This window comes from Protopterus annectens, chromosome 2.part2 (genome assembly GCF_019279795.1).
Source record: "Protopterus annectens isolate FY-2018-M chromosome 2.part2, PAN1.0, whole genome shotgun sequence".
Classification (NCBI taxonomy): Eukaryota; Metazoa; Chordata; order Ceratodontiformes; family Protopteridae; genus Protopterus; species Protopterus annectens.
This window is the reverse complement of record NC_056730.1, coordinates 324,228,359-324,252,392: the sequence shown is the minus strand read 5'-3', so window position 1 is coordinate 324,252,392 and position 24,034 is coordinate 324,228,359. Positions and strand designations below refer to the sequence as shown.

At 38.1% G+C, this 24,034-nt stretch overlaps 1 protein-coding gene across 1 annotated transcript in view; it reads right to left on the bottom strand.

The window, feature by feature from the left end:
* PPIP5K2 (diphosphoinositol pentakisphosphate kinase 2) overlaps positions 1-24,034 on the bottom strand; it is a 3,486,936-nt gene that overhangs the window by 1,839,057 nt on the left and 1,623,845 nt on the right. Inside the window, 1 exon segment of the mRNA XM_044063880.1 lies at positions 7,363-7,545. Within this exon segment, the coding sequence (XP_043919815.1) occupies positions 7,363-7,545 (183 nt within the window).

Below are 24,034 nucleotides of genomic sequence, written 5' to 3'. Positions count from 1 at the left end.
GTCTAGTGCGTGTGTGTGTGTGTGTGTGTGTGTGTGTGTGTGTGTGTGTGTGTGTGTGTGTACGACTGTTCAACCGTTACCATTAAGTGCCATTGCTTATTATTTAATTTTACAAGGTACTATTTAATTTATTTTGTGTGTGCTGGAAGGGCTGAACGTCTTATTGCTTGTGTGTGTGTGTGAATGAGTGAGTGAGTTACACTGCTGCAAGGGGTGAAGCTGAACAGTCTGCTGAACTTCTTATTTAATTTATTTACACTGCCGTTGCCATTCTTATTGCCTCAGCAAAGTACAATCTTCTTTAGTGTGTGTGTTCTTAGTGCCGTAGCAAAGTACTTAGGCACTTCTTATTTAGCTTCTTATTGCCTCTGTAAGGTACCGCCCCCAGGAGGTTCTTTCTGGTCCAGTCCTGGTCTTCCTGCCAGCGCAATTTTTTAAATACATTCACGGGCTGCACTACAGTAAGGGATGTTTGCTTATTATTGCTAACAAGTTACACAGGAGTTTACTTATTATTGCTGCCAGTGTGTGGACCCCTCAACTAGACTGAGTAGGTATTCAGAGAATTAATGCATAACAAAGGAACACGCTCGTTTGTACTGTTCAGTCAGTAGTTTTGATTGGTTAGGCGAATTACTACAATAAATACTTTGCCTCTAATTAGTATAAGGTTGGACTATAACACATGGCAGCACATTTAATTTATTTCGCCAGGCAAGTACGTTTATTAAATATGTGTGTGTCAAACAACTACAAGCTCATGGTCAGCAAGATAAATGCCGGCTTTATCACATGCATGTCGAGTTTACAGATAACAAGAGAGCAGTGCTGCTGGAGTTAAGCTCGTCAGTGTCAGCACAGGTTAAGAAGTTAGCTGTCTGACAAACCGCCTTAAAAATTAGACTGTAAAGTTGAAAATATAAGAGCACACACAGTACTTTAGAACTATGGATAATTTGTATATTTTCTGTTAGTATTTTATCGGTCATATTTGTTGTCTAAATGTATTTAAAGCAGGAAACTGACAGTATACGTGTGTGTGGGAGGGGAGGACACAAAACATATAGCTGCTAAGTGCTAACTTATTTACTCAAACTATGAGCAAGATAAAAAAAATAAAAATAAAAACTGGTTACAAAGACCTAAAATCAGGGACCCTTTTTGAAATACTGCTCTAGTCTAATCCCTTAAAACTTAACAGAAGAACAGGTTTTGCATCATCATGCATTTTCTAAGGAATAATGAGCATGAAATGAATGTTTGGCATAAGACCACCAAGGAAACAACCAATGCCAGCCTGGGATCTTAATTACATTCTAGAAAAATTAACATTGCCTCCCTTTGAACCAGCTGCCTCAACAGATCATTGCAATCCTAAGTGATTTACACGAAAGTCAACAATTTTTCAAGGAGCAGAGCAAAATTAATGACATTCTGCAAAACCAGGGATAGATGAAACACAGACAACATTAATTTCCTAAAGATGCTGACTGTGAAGAATTAAAGATGGAGGTAAATCCCTTCTGCTGAAAAATAAATGAGTCTCTCTGTCTAACTATTCTGCAGCAGTTCCCTCTTCAGAAATGGTAAGCCCAGGTAGTCATACTAGAGTGAATGCTTTGACTTGAAGTCTCCGTGCTATTTACAGCACAAGGGGTATGATCATCTTGTCCTTTTTTTTTTTTTACTAGCTACATCTTACTATAATATTGCTCGATTTGCTACAGGATCCCCATTTAGAACTCACCACTGCCTGAACCTAAGGCAACTAGGTTGGCTTGAACTTCCTAACCAGCTTGTACTTCAACAGCTCTTAATAGCTCATAAGATTCTATACTACCCAACTAAAATACCAATACTTTCTAACCTCATTTCACCTTACAATAACCTGAAACATCTACGTTCTTCCAACAAACTACTGATTTAATATTCCCAAACCCAAAAACTCCGCAGGTGACTCCCTCTTTTTCAACACTGTTGGAAAAATGTGGAACAAACTCCCCTCTGATATCTCATCTTTATCCTCTGTACCACTTTTTAAAAATCAAATGAAAATGCATCTTAATAAACACTGGCTTTGTTCCTGCACCAACCCAGATTAACTTTCCTTCTTCCTCTCTCTCCTTTCTTCTTACATGATTCGTTCTTTCTCTTCTCCTTATATCCTGATAGCTCTCCCTCTACATAACATCTATGCAGATATATGCTCTATATATACACTGAATGACATTTGTAACAAAAAAAAAAAAAACTTTTTTTGTATTTTTATTTTAAAACATCGTATGGTTATACTTTTCATTTTTGCTATCATATTTGTGTATTTGTGTCTTAACTAGCTCTGTTTTAAAAATTTTAATTTTGTATTACCTTTTCTCTATTTAAACTTGTATTGACTGTTGGAGCATATCTCCCCGGGCCTCTACTGAAAATGGACATGTATCCATCTAGACTAGCCCGGTCAACAAATGTAAAATAAATAAATAAATTTTATCCAGTAAGGGCACTAGCGAGCATGACTTTATTTAAACACTTCTTCTTTAACTAACTAGCTAATAGACTAATTAACCAACCAGCCAACCTACTAACTAACTTTATGGACTTCTGATAAATGCGCTATAAACATCCTGCAGCATCAACAAAGAACGCAACTCCTCCACTTTTGAGTCTATATGTCTTAACACTTTCCTTAACTGGCAAAATCCATTGGTAAGTGTTATGACCCCTGTGGTGTGTGTGTGTGTGTGTGTGTGTGTGTGTGTGTGTGTGTGTGTGTGTGTGTGTGTATGTGTGTGAGTAAGTGTATACATGCACATTTACTTACAGGTGTAACACAAATGCACACATATCCATTCCTCCCCCTCCATCCAACCATCTACAATTGTTAGACACAAGCGCCTCTCCAGTGATGATTTTCACATATGTCTCACGCCACTAGGGTGAGGGTGAATGTAATATTAAGAGCAGTTTGTTTTTAAGAGGTAAAACATGAACTCTATCAGAACGTTCCTTGCAATGAGGTGCATTTCAGAGGTGTGTACACAGACCGACACCCACACCACAAAGTGGTTAAGTAGCAAGTTCACTGACTTATTAAACTGACAGTTTCACTCATCTTTCTTAAAAACTAGCAGCTGCTATCATAGCTCTCAAACCAAACAGATACAAATCGCAGCAGAATTAGGGACAAATCCAGAAATAATCAGGGACAATCAAAGACACTTGAAAATACTAGTACTGTTGACTTGTGACATTGATAGAATATCAGAATGTGAATTAATATACATTTTCTGTAGTAAAATAAGTCTACAACTGAATTATTGATACTTAAGTGTAATTCTCCAACTTTAATCCATGTCATCAGTTTTAGGAGGGATTAAGAGGGAGAGGCTAAAATGGAGTCAAAAGAAGGGATGTCTCTGAATATCAAGGACAATTGAGAGGTATTGCTGCTATATGAACTTCCAAAATTCTCACAAAATTGGCCCTGGTCAGAAAAAAAAAAAGGATGCAACTATCGCGCTGCTGATAAATAAAATTGATAAATATGTATTCAACAACAATGTTTTGCTGTTCAGTAACCCTCATGATCTGTCAGATACAAACTGCTCCATTTGATATATTTATTAAGAAAGATGGTTGGTAATTAAAACGACTGGTTAGTTTAATGTTTTTTCTTAACTTTTGTTTTAATATTGTCCCATTAAAGACTGGAAACTGGTCAATGCATGCATAATATCTCACTAAACATATTCCAGACTCAGACTGGAGAAAACTAATCATTAGTTTTGATATTTAAGCTATTTAGAAATCTGCATACTGTACTATTTACTTGGTGATGAATTTGAAATATGCTGTGACTGTTGCTGGATTCATATCAGACTCGGTAGTATATGATGCACTAATGATTTCTGATTATGAAAGTGCTTGTACATCATTCATATTCGCCTTATAAGTTAAGGTTGTTAAGACAGAATACTTACACTGGGAGTGTGGATGCAAAATGATGAACAAAAAAAAAAAAACAACAACAAACTGTTTTCCCCGAAGAGTAATAATTGTGTAACTGCAGCCTTTACCATTAGTAACTCGGGGGGGGGGGGGGGGGTGTCATATTTTGGCTGTCTGTTTTTCCGTTTGCATTTGAAAGTTGGCATCCCACGATTCCATCGGAGTGGGCAGGGTTACATAATTATATATGCAAATTTATGTTAATCAGCGTACAAATTTATACCTATTTTTCATGGGCCTTTGTCCAGATTTTTGATATTTCCAGGTTGAGATGTATGACCCTAACACCATGCAGTAGAAGCAGGCATGACCATTGCAATTACCATCTACAATATGACATACTGGATTGCCCTCACTGATGTTCCTGAGGTCTATGGTGAAGCAGAAGTTCTCCATTCCTTGAGAAAACAAGGCATGATTAGAACCTTTGGCCTCATTCTGAAAGAGGTACAACTTCTATACACCATTTGAGGAGTAGAATCAAGGATTGTATCAAGAGCTGCATGGGAGCAGCTTAGTCTCTTAGTGAAGACCCTGGGGTGGGAAACCTAAGAGCAATAAGATCCAGAAAACAGGTAAAGCCAATTGCACCTTAAAGGAGCGAGTCAGAGAACATCTATACGCCATAAACAAAGAAGATGACAGCAGCGCACTGGCTAGACATGAACTTAATAATGGCTCCACACATAGGTTCTCAAATTTAGTAATACAGCTTGTTCACCGTAGTGCTAGATTAGGTAATTTAAAAAAACTAACAGAAAAGTAGGAGACACCATGGATTATTAGAATGCAGGCTGATCAAGCCTATGGATTAAATGACAAAGTAGTGTTAAAACCTTTTTTATTAGATAAGACCATTAAAACACTAGCTATCTTGTACCATAATATTGGTGCGTTTATGATAGCGCATATATGTATGTATGTATGTATACATTTTTTTGTATGTTTTTGAATGAAATTTCAGTAGTTTGAATGTATATGTTTTAACACACATAGATTTTAGTGATTAGCATTGCTGGCTCAGGCCATTTTTGTGATTACAATGTATGTGAATTACTGCTATACAAATATATATTATTCTAGGAAAATATATATTATTTTAGGAAGAATATATTTTATATGTTATTAAGGTATAAATATGCCCTGTACATTCATGCATATATTTTAGATACATGTTTGGTGTATAATTATATGCATAATTTCTATGAATGAACAATTTGCTTTTAAGTGCACCTATATTTAAATGTTGATTTTAAATTCTAGCTGCTTCTTAACTGCTGTTTGCACATTTAATTGGGATAAATTTTTGATTGGTGAATTTGAATATATAAAGGCAATGTTGATGATGTCATCTTTGTAAAAGTCTGAAGCAGCGTCTGAGAGACGCGAAAGCTCTTTCATTTTTATTTTAATAAAGTGTTTTAACAGTTTCTCCGTTCACGTTTGCTACCTCTTTTTGAGCTTACTTTAACAAAAAGAACTAACTTCTAGAAGGGCTTGACCAAAACATATCCTCAATTTCTCAGGCCTTCAGAAGGCACTCCAGCAGTGACCTGCAACTGCTTAAACAGTCCTCCCACCAACACCTTTTCAAGGAGGTGTCAACTGCTATTGCTCTGATAATGAGAAAGGACAGGAGTTTCTCTGACATCTGCAGGATGCCAGACTGAGTCACTGGAATATATGGCAGTGCTTCATATCATACTGCTCTTACACAGAATAGACAATGCTGTTGCAGGTCTCAATTCATTATCTGCTGGCCAACAGGAAACCTAGGTTTCATTTTAGGCAATGAATTTGAGAAGATGTCAGTCACCAATGGGAATCAAGATAGAAATTGCAATTGTGTGAGCAGAAGAAAATACTCTAAATTAGAAATGCTTTCTTAGTGTGGAGCACATCACCACAATGTGTGCACCTACATACGGGAGCTTCTTAAGAAAAAAAATGATTTCACTGGCATGAACACAGGCAGAACTCATTCACAAATCAACCACGCAGGGTCCCTGATGTTAGACCTAGAGAACCAACTAAATGGTCATCATCTCTCTCTCTCTCTCTCTCTCTCTCTCTAATAGTTTAAGTGTAACATCTTTGTCACTTTAAGCCCCATCACTTGTACAATTTTCACTCACCTCTGCCCAATGAGACCACATAACAACACACCCAGCTTTATCAAGTGTAGTTTCCTTCTCTCCACAAGATGTAACAACCACCAAATTTTTGTCACATCTATAGCAGAGGTCATAAAACGGAAACAGTCTTTCTGTAGACAGCACAGAATGCCCCCCCCCCCCGCCATATTACACTTTCTCTACACGTTACTAGAACATGAAGTGTGAAAAGCAAGCTAGAACTGGTTGCAAAAAATGCATGCCAAACAACAGTATGCCACCATGTCCTAGTACCATTAACAGGCATGTACTTGTCACATTTTCCCTTCATCATTCCCATCATGCATGCTCTTGAGATGGTTTGCATTAGTCTGCGTGTCTTACAGGGCATATTCTGCAGTGATAGGTCCAACCCCAATGAAGGAGAGCTTCACACTCTATGTACTTCTCAGCTACTCTGCCCTTTTGCTAAAGTTAGTGTGTAGACAGTGTGCTGATAGTGTAGTCTTGTGTCTTGCAACTGCATCAACAAGCTGGACATCATCACATATTTTTCATCTCAATCAAGGATATACCATACTTCTCTCACAACCTATCTCAGATGCTGAAATGTAGTCAGTCAGGCAGTATCAGCTATATACTTATCTTTTGGAACTGATCTGAACTATGTGAGTTTAAGAATGAAGGAATTAAAGAGTTCCATTTTGGATTAACAAAGTGTTCTGCCTCCTCTACCAAAGCTCACTGGTTTAATATCATACAAGGAGGAAGGAAATGAAGTGGAACAGGAAATAAATTCTGTATACTTTAATACCTGTAGCCAAACAAGCCATCACAAAAATGGAAGCAAATAATGCCACCATCCCAAGTGTAAGTGTTAAGTAACTCAAAATAAAAAAGTAGTGGATGTGAAATGCATGTCTGTCACAGGACTTTGCTATTCAGAATGGATTGAATGGCCCTTTGTCATCACAGAACTTGATATAAAACTGAATCTGTATGAACTATTGCACATTATTTTTATGCATTATTTATGACATCTGAAGTATAAGATCTGTGTAAATGTATTACCTGCTTAAATCTATTGTCCATTACCCATCCTAAATGAACATGAAAATTATTGGCTAAACAAAACTTGGTCAAAGTGATAAAAACGAGCAAATGATTTTGTTAATTATGGATTCTCTGAACAAACTGCAATACCAAGCGGAAAAGGAGGACAAAATAATGCAAAGCAAACCTTTTCAAAATCTTCAGGACCAAAATCTTTGTCTTTCTGGAGGACTTCATGGAGGCGGGTTTTTACTCGCTGTTGACAGCTACTAAGAGATTCACTGACATTGTCTAGCAAGCCATTCATATTGGCGCTTTTCACCATCTGGACCAGGATTGGTGTTAACTCTCCTTCTAATGCCAGAAGACCCTAAGAATTAAAGAAAACAAAATAAAATAATATATGAAAAAGCTTGTCAAAGCAAAATGCTGTGAGTGCAACATACTCAGCATGCAACTGTTCCTAGTAGTAATACAGGAAAAACCAGGGGCGGCCCGTGCTATTGGACTGCTGGACTGCAGCCCCCCAGCTGTAAATTAAGAAAAGAAAAGAAAATCAAATAAAAACAAAAGAAAAAAACGATTGCAAATTGCAGACCTTCGCGCATGCGCACTAGCATTTCCGGACTGCTGCTGAGACAGTCTGGAGCATGCGCAGACTGTCTCAACAGCAGTCCGGTTTACAAACCTTTCAAGTGCAGAGATCCCAGAAGTCTATGCAGTTATAACTGCATAGACTGTTGCAGGAAAGGGATCGGATTCGGACTGCAATGTTAGCGGGTAAGGGAAGGACATCTCGTGCGCTTAACGAAGCAACTGATTGTGGATTACCTGGGCTCTGTAGATGTATTTAGTGCTGCTCCAATGAACGAAGCTGTGGAAGGATCACCTGACCCAGGTAAGGGGTGTGTGTGTGTGTGTGTGTGTGTGTGTGTGTGTGTGTGTGTGTGTGTGTGTGTCTAAACCACTGACTTCTGTTTTTAATTTATTGACACATCCCAAACAGCTTGAGGTTGTGGTATTTACTCACAGAGAAAATGTTTAAGCAGAAAAGTACACTGATCTCGAGTGGTACTTTATTTGCAGTGAAACACAAGTTTTACTGCATATAAGCTTTCAGTCGCCAGGAGACCATGTTTAATCAGAACAGGCAAGAATCAATGGCTTAATGTCTCAAAGGCATATATTGTTATGCGGGGAACAGAGTAGCTCTGATGTCTGAAGAAACATTTACAGGTTGTTTTCATGCTATAATCCTTTCTGGTTCATTGTCTTTATTGGTTGATCTCATAGTCTGAGCTCATCATAACTGCATTCAATGTAATATGGAATAAATCGGTTATAATCGGCATACAGAGCATACAGCTTTGTAATTACACCACGAGTTTAACGCAAAATTGAACCTGGCAGTGGCACCTTGCTTTACCTGCCTACTTTATTTCGTGTGTGTGTGTGTGTGTGTGTGGCACAGTTGTGTGTGTGTGTGTGTGTGTGTGTGTGTGTGTGTGTGTGTGTATTTAGGACTACTTTTGCTTTGTGTTTTATTTTGGTAGGAGCTGCATTACAAAAATGTAGAAAACTTGATTAACGATTCAGGCTAGAAGTTGAACATTGATCTATGACAGTTGGTCACTGACTGATTCAGCAAATGTAAATCAATCATGGAAAAAAATTCACTGAATAAAATTCAGTGAAAAGCATAAAAAAATGGCCCCATGGTAAAGAGAGATAAAGTCCTTATTGTGTATCAAAAGACATGTGTTCGATTAGGTGTCATGAGCACTGGAAGTGTTGCAGGGGGAAGGTGGGAGGGAGCAGCAGATGTCAGCTCACCCATCCTGAGGGGAGGAAGGCATCCTAAAAGGCTGGCTTTAATATGGGCTTGGCCAGGTCTGTACTGTATAAGCAGTGAGACACTCAGGCAGATGGTTCTACTTGCACCTCCCAAAGTCAGTAATCACGGAGCTGCTAAAGCTGCCATAAGGGAACATGAGCTAGGGCACACTCCTTGACAACCAGCATGACACTGCACCAGCATCCTTTTTTTTTTACTACACCACTGTCCTTGATCTCCTCACCAGCTCCAGACTGTGGTCTGATTGAGTCTGGGAGAGGCTAAGGTCAGTCTGTTAGACCCAATGATTGAGGAGTATAGATGGGGGCAGTTGATGGTCAACTGCAGAAGTGTGTGTGTGTGTGTGTGTGTGTGTGTGTGTGTGTGTGTGTAATGCCCCAGGTGCTACATGGTGGTAGGCAGAGAATAAGGCTTGAACCCTGTACCTTGGGCCCAGGTGGCAAGAGCCTGAATTCCCTACCCACCACCATTTGTAAAACTTTTAAAGATTTTTTCCCTTATACTTGTTCTGTTCCTCATAAAATCTGTGGTTTCTGTATTTTTATGTCCTTGCATAGCCAGTAGTACATTGGTACAGTGGTAGCATTGTTGCCTGACAGCTACAAGTTCTCTGGTTTGATTCTTGGCTGGGGTGCCTTACCTTCTGTGTGGAGTCTGTATGCCCTCCCTGTTTTTGTGCCCTCCCATCTTACAAAGACATGTGTCTGTCTGGAGTGTTTCTCCCTGGGCCTCTGTACTAGGTAGCCTTTGTTCCAAGTCAGACTTTCCCGGTTAATAAATGTTAAAAATGACACGCATTTGAATATCAGACTTCATATTCTTCAGAAAGTGCATGGTAACACAAAAGCTTTTATTCTATCAATTTTCTAAGTGTATAAGATGGATATTTGAAAATTGTCCCTATTTTTGGGACTGTATTCCCCCATTATTGGCTTCATCCAGGTTTTGTGCTAAGGTTGAGCGCTATGGTAAGAACTGAATTCACTGAATATGTTTGGGGGCTAAATTCCCCCATTACTGGCTTTGTCCAGGTGTTTTTTGCTAAGAGGATGAGAGCTATGGTGAGAACTCACTGAATGTTTGGGGGGCTGTATTCACCCATTATTGGCTTTGTTCAGGTGTTTTGTGCTAAGAGGTTGACAGCTGTGCTATGGTGAGAACTGAATTCACTAAATGGTAGCCATTTAAGTTTCTGTCTTCCTCTTTCACAAAATAGCTGATTTGGCATAGTGGTATGTTGCTCTGACTGTTTTGCACAGGGTCCTGGGCTTAAGGCTTGGCAGTGAAATGTATGGTGGTAACGCAGCATTTTATTCTAGCAACTTTCCAACATTATACAGGCAATGTTTAAAATGTGTCCCTGGTTTTTGGGCTTCTGCCACCCCCCCACCCCCACACACACACACAATAAACTTTGGCTTTTTTCAGATTTCTTTGTGCTGCAAAGTTCAGAGATACAACTGAGTGAGTAGATTTTAGAAGGAGCTGAGAGCTGCAGGGGAGCAAAAGTTTAGTGCTGCTTATGCTGCGTCTGCTTGCATTGTTAATAGCACAACAGGTAGTATACTTGCTTTTGATGCAGAAGGCTGTGGGTTCTACTCCCACAGTAGATAGATGCATTTCTGATACTGTACTGTGTTGTAAAAGGGGTGGATGCGAAGATACCTAGTAACTATCAACCTGTTATCAATTTGCCATCCATTCCCTATTGCAATATTGCTAGCTTATAATTTTTTTTAGTGTAAGATAGGCAATTTATTCCTCAAGGGTAATGGGCACTTTATTTGTAGATGAAACAATGAAATGCAAAGTTGTTTGCTAGCAGCAACCTCTTTATTAGTTACAGATCTCTTTAATGTGGAATTATTTAGATGACTTTTACTTCTTCAGAGATTATGCATATGTACTGATACTGGTGGACTGTAGAAGTTTGAGTAGACTTTTATGATGGAAATGCTCTGAATTGGGCAGTTTTGTCATTACTGGTGCATGCATTTTGTTTCATTGTTTACTGGAAAAATTTCAAAACAATAAAATTAAAACACCCTCTAAAAATGTACTTTATTGTACAAGGAATATAATTTAATACAATCAGGAAGGTGTATGAAAGAGCATGTGTATGTTTCGTGTGCAAGGGGCCTGTGATTTGAAAACAGCCCAAACCAAAGTTAATCTGCCACTGGCAAAATGTATTTTCTTTGAATGTGGATTTCAATGCTGTTTCAGTGATTGTGAGTTTTCAAGGGCAGAGAAGTTTTAATGCTAAGTCTGTTCTCATTGTGAGACTGCATTGCTTTGTTTAGCAGAGATGATATCTATTAGTGTTTGCACTGCAAAATGCAAAATAAAACCTTTAAATGAAGTCCAAATCATTGCAGAAGTAAAGCAGTATGCACATTAGTGTTTATGGTAAATGGAGTGAAATAGCCAAGTAATGGTTCATTGAAATGGCTGTAGGGGGGGGAAGCTCCATTCTACCATGATTTTGTGAGGGGGTGAAGGGCAGCAAACCCAAAGACAGCCCCGGCTGAACTATACCTTTCAACTGTCCAGATTTTTGCTTCTTATTTTTCGTTTGTTCCTCATAAAATTTGTGGTTTTCTGTTACATAATTTAGGAATGAAGTCACTAAATAATGACAGACACTGAGTTTGACTTCATAACCTTCAGAAAAATGTATGCTAAATCAAGACCTGTTATTCGATCAAGTGTCTCAGTTTATACAAGAGCAATTTTTAGTACTGTTTATATGTTCCCCCCATGTATTTGGCCTTGTCCAGATTTCCTGCATTAACAGGTTGAGAGGTACATGCAAATAAATTGCTTTATAGAATTAGGCATATCTAAACAACCTCTCAACTGTCCCCTGATTTTGGCTCAAAATGTTGCTCTTCCCCTAATAATCCCTCCGCAAAATGGCAACTTTGGAAGAAAACATGGAGGGTTTACAATTAATAAATAACTGTAATAATCAGTTATAGATTACTTTTATTTCAGAAATGCATGTAGATTCTTTTATTTTGTCAGCTGCTCAAGTTAGCAGTACTAATATTAAAAAGTGTCCCTTCTTTGACAGGTTCCCAGCTGTATTGTGTGGCTATTTTATATTTTTGAATCACATTTTTGGTCCATTTTTCATAAAATTGTTTTTTTTTGGCAAATTAGTGGCAAATCATTAAAGACTAAAGTTAGAAAATAATGACAGACATTTCAGTTTCAGATTTCATACCCTTCAGAAAATTCATACTAATGCAAGACCTACTATTCCATTATCTTTCTAAGTTTATAAGAGCAAGATTTAAAAATTCTCCTTTGTCCCACTTCTATGTATGGCTTTGTCCAGATTTCTTGCTCTGAGGTTGAGAGGTATGACAAATGTGTCAGGGCCATCACAGTCAGCCAGAGACATTTCAAATTGTGACATACTTGTTGCACCCCCACCCCCATGTAGTGACTCTGGATGTGTCCAAGCAAGGCAAGGAGCAGTTATGCAGTGTAAATGTGCAGACTATCCCCCCATCCAAGGTAGACACAAGTACTACAATGGCTTTTCATCTGTCCTTGATTTTGCAGAATGTTCTGGTTTCTGTCATATTTTTATACAGTTGATTTATGCTTATTATTCAGAAAGTGCCTGTTGCTCTGTGTTTAAGTAGCAGTGCTTTAATGACCATCTGGTAAGCTTGTCTGAGACTAAGACGCAAGTAAGTTTTAATAAGCATACTGTTAAAGAGTTGCCAACATTGAAAGCCTTTCTGTTGTTGCCATGCAGAGAATACTTACATAACTAGATAACATATAAGCCTTGGGTATTGAAATGTATATGACAGCATTTGTAATAAAGGACAGGATTACATTATTTTAAGAGCTCATTACAGGCTTTACCTGCAAACTAAACAGAATGCCAATCTATCATGTGCGGTCCATATCCTGTGCAGTAATCCTTTAAGCAATGTATGTTGAGCTTGTTTCCTCTTTGCTTTTCATTTTTTACTATGATCATGTTTTCCCCATGAAACAAGTAGATAGTTGTTGTCAGGCAGCAGGTCTTTTTGGATAAGAAACATTTTTACAAGTGGGGGTATCACAGAGATTGCTACTTTCAGCATGTTACTTGGTACTTTAATAAAGCTGAATATAAATTATAATTAGAACTTGAGTACAAGGAGAAGTGGTTTGAGTTGAGTGCTGCCTGTTATTCTTATACTTGATTTTGACTAGCATTCCAGTAATGTATTTAAAAAGTAATTTATTTTTTCATGCCACACAACCTTTTTGTTTCCATCTAGATATTAAGTAAGCTGTCATGCAGCCAATGGATTGAAATATGTTTTTTCTTCTACACTTCATTTTGTCTTGATTGGGCTCTCATAATGATGGTTTGGCACCCAGGGCAGAGTATTAATTAAAGTTACAGTTTTTGTGGTTTTGAGCATAGCTCCTCCCCGTTCTAGTTGGCCACACCCATTCCCACTGACTCCACCCATTCAGCTATCTCCTGCAGCCCCCCCTTTGATTTGAAGTCACCAGCCGCCACTGGGAAAAACTTTTTTTAATCTACAAAATATGTTCATTATTAAATGGTACTCCAGCTCCTCTAACACTACATCATGTATCAAAAATATAGTGATAATGGAGGAATTTCAAGATGGTGGCAGACTGAGTAACATGCTCATTATATCTCTCCCAGAATGAAAATGCAGAAATAGTTTAAAAAGCCAATAAAAGTCATCAGGCTAGGTAAAATATAGTTAGTGTCTAATATATACATGGTCTGGATGCCAGCAAAGAATGGATCTGGAAAATGAAAAAATCAACCGGAAAAGAAGAAAAAGTTCTGATTGGGAAGAATGCTGCAGCCACCCAGCAAAAAGCTGCTCAAGTTTTAGCTTTAGTGCAGGACATGGATTCTTGTACCATAGAGAAAAAATAAATGAAATCAAATGCACTCATATATGTTTAAAATAAGTGAGACATTTCTGGGAAAATAAATATATATATATATATATAGATATATATATATATATATATATATATATATATATATATATATCTATGTGTGTGTGCATAAAAAATATATAAGAGCACTAAACCACGGCTAGATAAAACACTACTTTAATATAACTGAATACAACGGTGAGCACGTTCGCAGTCAAGCTGTTTCATCAGACAATTCAAACAGAATAAATCCATGCATTTAAATATCCTTTTAAAAGTGTAACATCACATCAATTCAACATTTAAAGACACAGCACAAAAAAACATCATATAAAAAGTATATAAAATATCAACATATAGTAGTGCAATACCTATATAACTAAAGATAAAAATATGAATCTATATTAAAAAATTGATATATAAAAAACTTCTCATCTATGTAAAGGTCTGTTTACCAATACAGGTTGAATAGATAACTTGTCATTGAGTCCTTTACCCATATTCGCCCTCATCCTGATAATCCATTTATATAAAGCTGTGGTTGGAAAAATGCTGCAGCCACCCAGCCAAAAGCTGCTCAGGTTTTAGCTTTAGTGCAGGACATGGTTTCTTGTACCGTAGAGAAAAAAATAAATTAAATCAAATGCACTCATATATGTTTAAAATAAGTGAGACATTGCCGGGAAAAATATATATGGATCCCCTACACTACACCGACACACCACAAACCAGACAGCCAAAACACCAACATCACACAATACCGACAGCCCACATTACCGAACACCATAACACCAACTCACAAAACAGACACAGAAACATCAACGTAAACCACACCAAGCATTTTTATACACTACTACACAAAATTACACACAAACTAAACTATCACAACTAAAACAAGACCGTACCTGCAAATCACACACTTCCCACTACACCGCAACAACCCATAACGCCATTACCCACGTAACTCTCACATCCCATTAACCTACCCAATACCTACATAAAACAATTAAACCTATACAAAACACTTACGCAAACTACAATATACCCTACTGTACTCGTGGAGGGCTGCACCCTCCCCCCACAGCCCCTACTTATATATACCAACTCCGAGATCGCACTACAGTGAGGAAAGGGCACATTTCCCGATCCTAACTGTATCACAATCTCACCATTTAGACTTAACAATAAGACTTCCTGGACTCCACTAGGCAACTGCTGTATGTGGGGAATTTGTCAGTGAAATACCAAGTTGTTATTCTGGCATTTCGGCATTCTGTGCTGTCGGTCTTCTGGTACCGATATTGTGCTTGTCGGTTAAGTGGGCTGTCGGTCTAATGAAGTAGACCCATAGATATATATATATGGATTCACTTTATAACCTCGAAATGCTGAAATATCGAATTTCAGTATCTTGAGACTATAAAAACCGAATCCACAAAACACCGACAAAAAACGCGAAACCACATAACCGAAAACACAGCACACACTACACTTAACATACAACACAACACCCACATCAAAACAAACAAAAAAACAACACACATACACAACTCACACACACATAAGCAGAGGGGCAAGCCCTCTACTTCCCTACTTATATATACTAACTCCGAGATCGCACAAACACAACACAAAAGCTCACTCACACACGCACATTCTCCAATCCCTCACACACATTCTAACTCCCACTCAAAACCCTTACAAAACACTCACTTACCTGACAACACCTACATCCACACATGGCACCGCGCACCACCAAAACACACACCCGGACATTACGTAGCGTAACTTCATAACCGCGAATTCGACATATTTTCGAGATATATTCAAATTCGCGATTATGAACGTTCGCTATTTGTAACATTCGACTTTATAGCTTCGAGATGCTGAAATTCGACATTTCAGTATTTTGATGTTATAAAGTGAACCCATATATATAAATATATATATATATATATATATATATATATATATATATATATATATATATATACATACACACACACACACACACACACACACACACACACACACACACACACACACACACACACACACACACATATAGGGTCTATATCAGACAATCGAAGTTTCAGAACTTCGAACACCATGTGGTCGACCCCATATGATCGAAGTTCTGAAACATCGAATATCTGATAAAAAAAAGAAAAACAAAAAAAACAAACGTAACTAAGCAGGGGGGAAAGCCCCCCTGCTTAAACCTTTCTTTCCTTTTGTTTTTTTTTAATTTTTTGATGTTCTGCAACTTCGATCACTAGTATTCGATGTATAGTGATTCGAAGGTGTAGAACTTCGACAATTTAATATAGACCTATATACCAATCAAATGACAAAAGGCAGGTAAAAAATTGAAGCTTTGAGAAGCCATTCAGATACATATACATACAAATATTTTCAGGGGTGGGTAATAAAGCCCTTCATGCATGCCAATATTAAAAAGCCATACTCATAATTATAAGTGTCTATGTTGTTCTTAAAAATATAAAAAACTACTGCTTGCTTTATTACAATCTGGCAGTCTATGCCACAATTAGTACATTTCTCATTCCTAGATGATCTTCCACATTGGTCATCTGATAATACTCTATTACTTTTTAATATCACCAAACATTCCCAGAGGTAGCTGTCTCTAAATACCCTATATAACTGAATAAGGTTTCCACTTAACTATCTATATGAGAAACTGTACAAGTTTAAATATTTTAGTCTTTCATAATAACTTGCATTCCCACATCCATGGATGCCCTTGGTGTATTTCTGTTGTACTCTTCCCAATTTAATCATGGTTGTTTTCCTAAAAGTTTTCCATATTGTTATTCCACACACTAGTTTTTGTCTAATGTAACTTACAAACATTTAATCACTTCTGATTTCCTAGATTTTATAATTTTTACAACATAAAGTTCTATAACTACCATTAACCAAATGATTGATACTATTATAAAAACTCAGTGTTTTACCCAAACACCTAGGTCCTTAAATGACTCGATAGGTTCAATCACTGTGTATTATATTAAATATTCACCCTTCAGTCTATGTTTCCCAAATCTGACATGATTAACTTCGGATGTATTTATCAGCATATTCACAGACTATTGACCGGGGGGGGGGGTTCTAAGCCTAGCCAAGTGTTCCTGAAAGAATAATGATGATGTCCTGTATCCAAATACGACATTTAGGACCAGGCATTCATAAGCTACTTCTGTCCATAAGGGACATGGGTGCCAGGCCTGGTGTAAATTTTCTATTAGCCATCTAATGGTCTAGGTTGCACTTTAAACAGGGTGTTCCACAGGAGGGACAGTCTCTGGCATACATAGCTAACTCTCCAGCATATTCTGTTTAAGTCACAGACATTCAAGTCCCTAGACCTTGTACTTCTGGTGCTCTTTGACTTACGAATATGCAGGAGATTAATAAGTGTGTGATTTGCAGATAACTTGTAAGCCAGGCATAATGTCCCTGTGCCTAAATGTTCAATTTAGGCAAGTTATTTTGCAGATGTGGCCTCTCTGTAACATATGTAAACAGCTTACCCATTTTCAAGTTATCTGCATACATAATGTAGAAGGCCTCGGATGAAAAAGATAGATCTGAAAGATACAACTTAAACAGAGCCCAGTGGACACCCTGACTGTAACCTAGAATTTCACCAGTCCAGCTGCTGTACACTTGCCACATCCTATTTGCAAGTCATGCAGCTATCCATCTTATCATGATTACATCAATACCAAGTTGTTCTAAATTACTGATCAGTGTTTTAAGTATGACCCTATCAAAGTCTGAAGTTGAAGTTATATACTTTGAATTGCATCACAATTTTTCATTTATAGCTATTATATTGTTATAGAACATCATGTTACAGGTGGTTATAGATCTATTTTCAACATATGAATGTTGATATATAGTTTTAAGTCCCAACCTTTCCAATTCTGAAAATATGTTATCCAAAATAATAGTTTCCATTGTTTTCTACAACAAGAAAATGAACTTATGAGTTTGTCCTATTCCTCTTTCCCTTAAAGACAAGTTTACCAAGCACATTTCATCAATTTTGAGGGACCTCCCCATACGCAAATGATCCAGTGATTAACAGATATAATGGGACTATAAGTAAATGCTGAAGTGTTCTCGCTTCATTATTATGAATTCTGCCTCCTCCTCATGCTTTACTTGAATCCAATTAGTTTTGTTCTTTTTCAATGCAACCTAAATTTAATTTCAGTATCTGAAGTTAGTTGTACAAGTTATCACCCCTTTGTGAAGCCATACTGATTTGTATACCATTTTGCAAACGCATCTATAATCCGTTGTGTTTGAGCATAAATTTTGAAATGTACATACTGGTTATCTATTTTTATATTTTTATGTCTTTACTCTTACCACATTGTGTGTACTTATAAAACAGTTTCCTATTATGCTCAACTTCTTTATCTATTTATCATTTTTGGCAAGGTTAATCCTACTAGGATAGTAGCTTCTTTCTCAGGGGAGACCCAAGGTGGTATTTATACTTTTAGGGAAAATTTGGCCAGGACTCAGGGAAACTTCCTCGACTCTCTTCAACAGGTGGCATGGGATCTTATTCATCCGCCTCAGCTACCACCATCTCAAGTAGATGAGGCCTCAGTTTAACATCTCATCTGAAGAATGGCACACCGAAGAATGCAGCAGCCCCCTTATGCCGCACTATAGTATCAGCAATCAATACACATGGTTTAGGAATAAAACCCACAGACTTCTGCACAAAAGGCAAGTGTGCTACCTGTTGCATCTCACACTAAGTTTAATTTGTCTGCCCAGTTTTTTTTTTTATTTTTCAACAGTTTTCAAAGTTATAGTTTGACCTCTTTTCCATTTCTTATATTTTTTGTCTCTCATCTTAAGTATCTTGTTCTTATGGAAACTAAACTTGTATGCCTAGATCCTGATGTGAACATTTTTTTTTTATTATTTTCAATCAAATAATTTCCCTTTCAGAACTTGTTAAATTTCTTCTGCAGTTTTTCAAATGAATGCATCACTCCAATTAGTTTCATGTAGTCTGTTATTAATCTTCTCTACACTCACTGGTTTAGATTTCAGTTTCGTAGAATTATCTATTACTAATTTAATCTTCATGACCCTATAATGACTGCACATCAAATGTGGTAAAACTTGACATGAACTAACAAGTCATTTTCTTTGGAACACAATGTCCAATATGTTCTGTTCCCTGCTTTTTTTTTTTTTTTTAACAATCTGAACGATATTGTTTTTCTGAACAAATATGTAAACAATTTCCTTATTAATGTTAAATTAATATTATTCTTGTCTGTTTCTAGTACAATTAAGTACATAGCCACTATTTTCTCAACTGTGTTTCATGCAAGAAATGCATGAATTCCTCTTGGTCATCTGCCCTTGACGTTGGTGGTCTATATACTCCAACAATTGTTATACATTCTAGGGTTGTCTTTACTGCCACAGCTAAACAACCTACAGTATTGGTGTTATCATCAAACGTGTAATAATCACACGTATAACAATTTTTAAATTCCTATGATAACGTCACCCAATTTTTTTGTTAGAATTTATTACTGTAAAAACTTTCTTACACTGACAGAATTGGTTTCTAGCCATTATTCTTTAACTATGTTTCAAAAACAATAAAATTAACCTTCCAGATAAAATAAATAAATTATATGTGACCAAAATTGGACTTGGATGCTCTACACATTTCCACTTTTCAAATTGGACAACTTTTTCATGTAGATATTTACTCAAAAAATATTTTCAGTCATGCTGACCTGATTCTTCTTTTTATACCTGATTTGTGAAAAATACATCCCAACACCTGTAAAAGCTATGCTAGTACATTATGGTAAGAGTGCTGTACGTTCCCTACTAACACAGAGTCCTTGAAGACAAGATGATGTGTATCAACTTAAATAAAAACAGCTCCATACTTCATTACATAAAGTAATTCTAAGGCCCTTCCTCATAACACTATTCAATATTAATTATCCTTTCTGCAAAAGTTAAGTATCAGTTCTTCTGATAATCGAATCTCCATTTACTAGTATTTAATTTTCTAACCAGATGTGAAGAATCTCCCAATTCTAATTCAGTAACATCCTCTTTTTCAGTTGTTTCAGAGAAATGATCGTCACCACTAGTCTTATTAATCTCTCTATTTTTATTGCTTATTTCATCTGCAAGAATACAATTTTCATCCAGCTGCTTTTGTACTTTCACGGTTTGAGCCAAGTTGTCAACTTGGGTGGCTCCTCTTTTTTCTTACAGTAATGTTCTTCAATCTTACCTAGCTCAATTACAATTTCTTCCTTTTAACCTGCTCCTTGCCTATTTTCCCTCTCTTCTCTGTTGGAAAAATGATGTCATTTTCTGTAGGCTTATTGAACAATGTTATCATTCACTGTAATCTGTGTGTTACATGAACAAGGCACTGTCCCTTTCAGTATATAGTCTTTTTGTACTACAGACAGTAATCTATTTATTTTTCTTGCTAGTTGCTTGTTGCAGATTTTTTTTTCACTTTCTTCCACATGCTGTGAATCCTCAGATTGCTGAATATGTATATCCTGAATTCCAAAGTTGTCATCGGTATTATCATGTTTAATAATAAGTGTTGAGTGATCTTTAATGACAGTAGACACTTGCTCTTTGCTGATTACTTATCTCATCAGCTCAGTCATTAATATATGTAAGAAGTACAATGATCTTCATTAAGGCTAGAGTTACTACTAACAGCAGTAAGCAAACTATCCGAGTTCTGACATGAGGAACACGTCTCCAATGTTATCAAGCATTACCTTTATATATATATATATATATATATATATATATATATATATATATATATATATATATATGTGGCATTAATGCACTGTACAATAAATTTATACTTAAGCAAATCAATAATGGCATACTCATTTAAGGAATGAATTTTCAGCTACAAACGATTAAAGAATTTTAAGAAAAATCAAACTTCGGTTCCAGAGAATACAAAGAAATTAAAAGAATTAGTAACTTCAGTCAAGCTATATGACGAAATCACACAAAAATGCAACGGAATATTAAATTAGTAGTAAAAACACCGCAACACACCCACAAGATAAATGCTTTGTTGCAAAAGAAGAAATTAAACTCCAGAATTATCGTAGTGGTAATGAAGCACCCAAGTTCTACAGGAGGTTTAAAACCAAGAATAATTTTATTGTATCAGATATCCAGTAAGCGCTTTCGCTTAAAAGCTTCCTCAGACTGTCAAGCATTAACACAAAATCAAGATTCTTATAAAGAAATTCACAAATATTAAAACCAATCATAACTGAGTACAACTTAACAGGTAAAAAGTTTTTAAAGGTATACTTATGAGTAGTGAACATGTATAAATATATAAATTCAACAAAAGCTCCAAATACTCAGTTTTACAATAAATACATACAAGTAAAATAAGAAGATATGTACTCACCATAACATTCCATCTGAGTAGGTGGCTTCATTTGTCTGCAACCTGTGGGTCTTGGATCCGATATCGGATCCGAGCCGGACTATTTATACAGCTATGGATCCGAGCTCCTCCCCTCACCCATAATCCCCTGCCAACCCCAAATGACCTCAGATCAAGTTTGCCCTCCTATATATACCTAAAAAGGTATCTCAACAGGAAAAGGCAGGAATAATACCACAAACTAACTCTTCTGAAGGCCAGGGGGAAGGAGGGGGGGGGGGGGGGGATGGTTGCAGACAAATGAAGCCACCTACTCAGATGGAACATTATGGTGAGTACATAACTTCTTAATCTGGAGTAGAGACTTCATTTGTCAGCAACCTGTGGGACAGAGTCCCCAGCCACCTGAATCTTGGGAGGCCATCATGGAAGGATGTTCCGAAGCACTGTGGAGCCAAAGGATGCTCTCCCTCTGGAAATGACGTCCAGTTTGTAGTGGTTAATAAAGGTATGAGATGAGGCCCAAGTGGCTGCTGAGCAAATATCATCCAAGGGGACTCTAGATCTGAATGCAGTAGAAGTAGATATGGAGCGAGTGGAATGTGCACGAACCCTTTGAGGTGCGGGCCTCCCAGAAGCCTCATAAGCTAGAAGGATACATTGGGAAATCCAGTGTGATAAGGTGACCTTCGAAATGGCTTTACCCAAACTGAATTTGGCAAAGGAAATGAGCAGCTGATCAGATTGTCTGTGACCAGCAGTCCTATGAATATAGAAACGCAGCTGCCTGTGCACATCAAAGGAATGCAGCTTGTATTCACCTTTATTTTGATAATTAGGGAAGAAAACAGGAAGGTTAATGGACTGATTGATATTGGTTTCTGAGGCCACCTTAGGCAGGAAGGATGGATTGGTCCTGAGGTACACTCTATCCTGATGAAAAACCAAGTAAGGGGGTTTTACAGAAAGAGCTTAAAGTTCCGAAACTCTTTTCGCAGAAGTGATGGCTAACAGGAATGCTGTTTTCCAAGACAGGTATTTAAGATCAGCCGAGGCAGCAGGTTCAAAGGGAGAAGCAGTCAAGGCCTGAAGAACTAGCGATAGGTCCCAAGGGGGTATGGCTTCTTTGATAGGGGGTCTGAGCAGAAAAGTACCCTTGAGGAAGGTTTTACATAGTTTAGCTGACATCAGAGGACCTGTCTCGTGTCCTACATGGTAATGGGAGTTGGCTGCCAATTGTACCTTGACTGCCGAACAGCTAGCCCCTTGCTGAAAAAGCCCGGTAAGGAAGTCCAAAATGGATGTTAGTGGAGCAGTGAAGGGGTCCAGATTATGATATTCCGCCCAGACGGAGAAGCGCTTCCATTTACTGTGGTAAATCTTCCTGGTGGAAGGTTTATGCGCTGCCACCAAGATGGCTTTGACTGGTGAAGAGATACCAAGAGTCCTAATTAAGAGTGGAACTGGAGCAGCCAAGCTGTCAGCTTCAGGTTGTCCAGATTCGGCGTTGGTAAGCCTGATGGGTGGGATATCAGATCCGGGCTGGGATCCAGAATCCAGGGAGGATTCACCAAGTGAGACCACAGGTAAGGGAACCAAGTTTATCGAGGCCAGAATGGGGCAATGAGGATCATTTTGCTCCCCAACCAAGAGGCTTTCTGTAACATCTTTAGCATCAGGGGTAGAGGAGGATAGGCATAAAGTAGACCGGGCGGCCAAGCATGCACTAGAGCGTCTCTCGGGGCTTCCCCTGGTGGGTGAATCAGGGCAAAGAAGCTGTCGCATTTCATATTTGAGGGAGAGGCAAAAAGATCGCAGCAGGGTTGCCCCCATTTTGCAAAAATCCGCTTCACTACTCGGGAGTTGAGAGACCACTCATAAGGGGAAAGAATAGTGTGGCTGAGTTTGTCCACCAGAATGTTGGACCATCCCGGAATGTGCGTTGCGATCAGAAAGCGGTTGGTGGAGATCGCCCATTCCCACACTCTCATGGCCTCTCGGCAGACAGGATAAGACCTGGTTCCCCCCTGTTTGTTGATATACCAGACAACTGACATGTTGTCCGTCTGTATCGCAATAGTTCCTACGGGAAGAAGGTTGTGAAATGTTTGCAACACCAACAGCACTGCCCTCATCTCCAGAACATTGATATGCCGGGAGGTCTCTGTGTCGTTCCATGTGCCTTGGACTGTTCTGCCTGAGCAATGCCCCCCTCACCCGAGGCGAGAAGCGTCCGTGGTCACCGTGATGAGAGGAGGTGGAGCGCAGAAGTGGCGACCTGTATGGAGGTCTGGGGAATGAAGCCACCATTACAGGGCCCTCCTGCAAGCCTTGCTGACAGAGACAGGGTGATTGAGAGGAAGAAGCTGAAAGGACCATTGTACTTGGAGGGTCCACTGTAGTACCCTCATGTTTAGGCGAGCGCATGGAAGGAGTGTTATTGCCGCTGCCATAGAGCCCAGTGCCCTCAGGGCCAATTCCGTGGGAGGAGCTTCTGATTGGAGGATGGCCCGCACATGTAAACTCAGATTCTGTAGTCGTTCCGAAGTGAGGTAGGCTCGCAGACTTCTCGTATCTAATCTGGCCCCT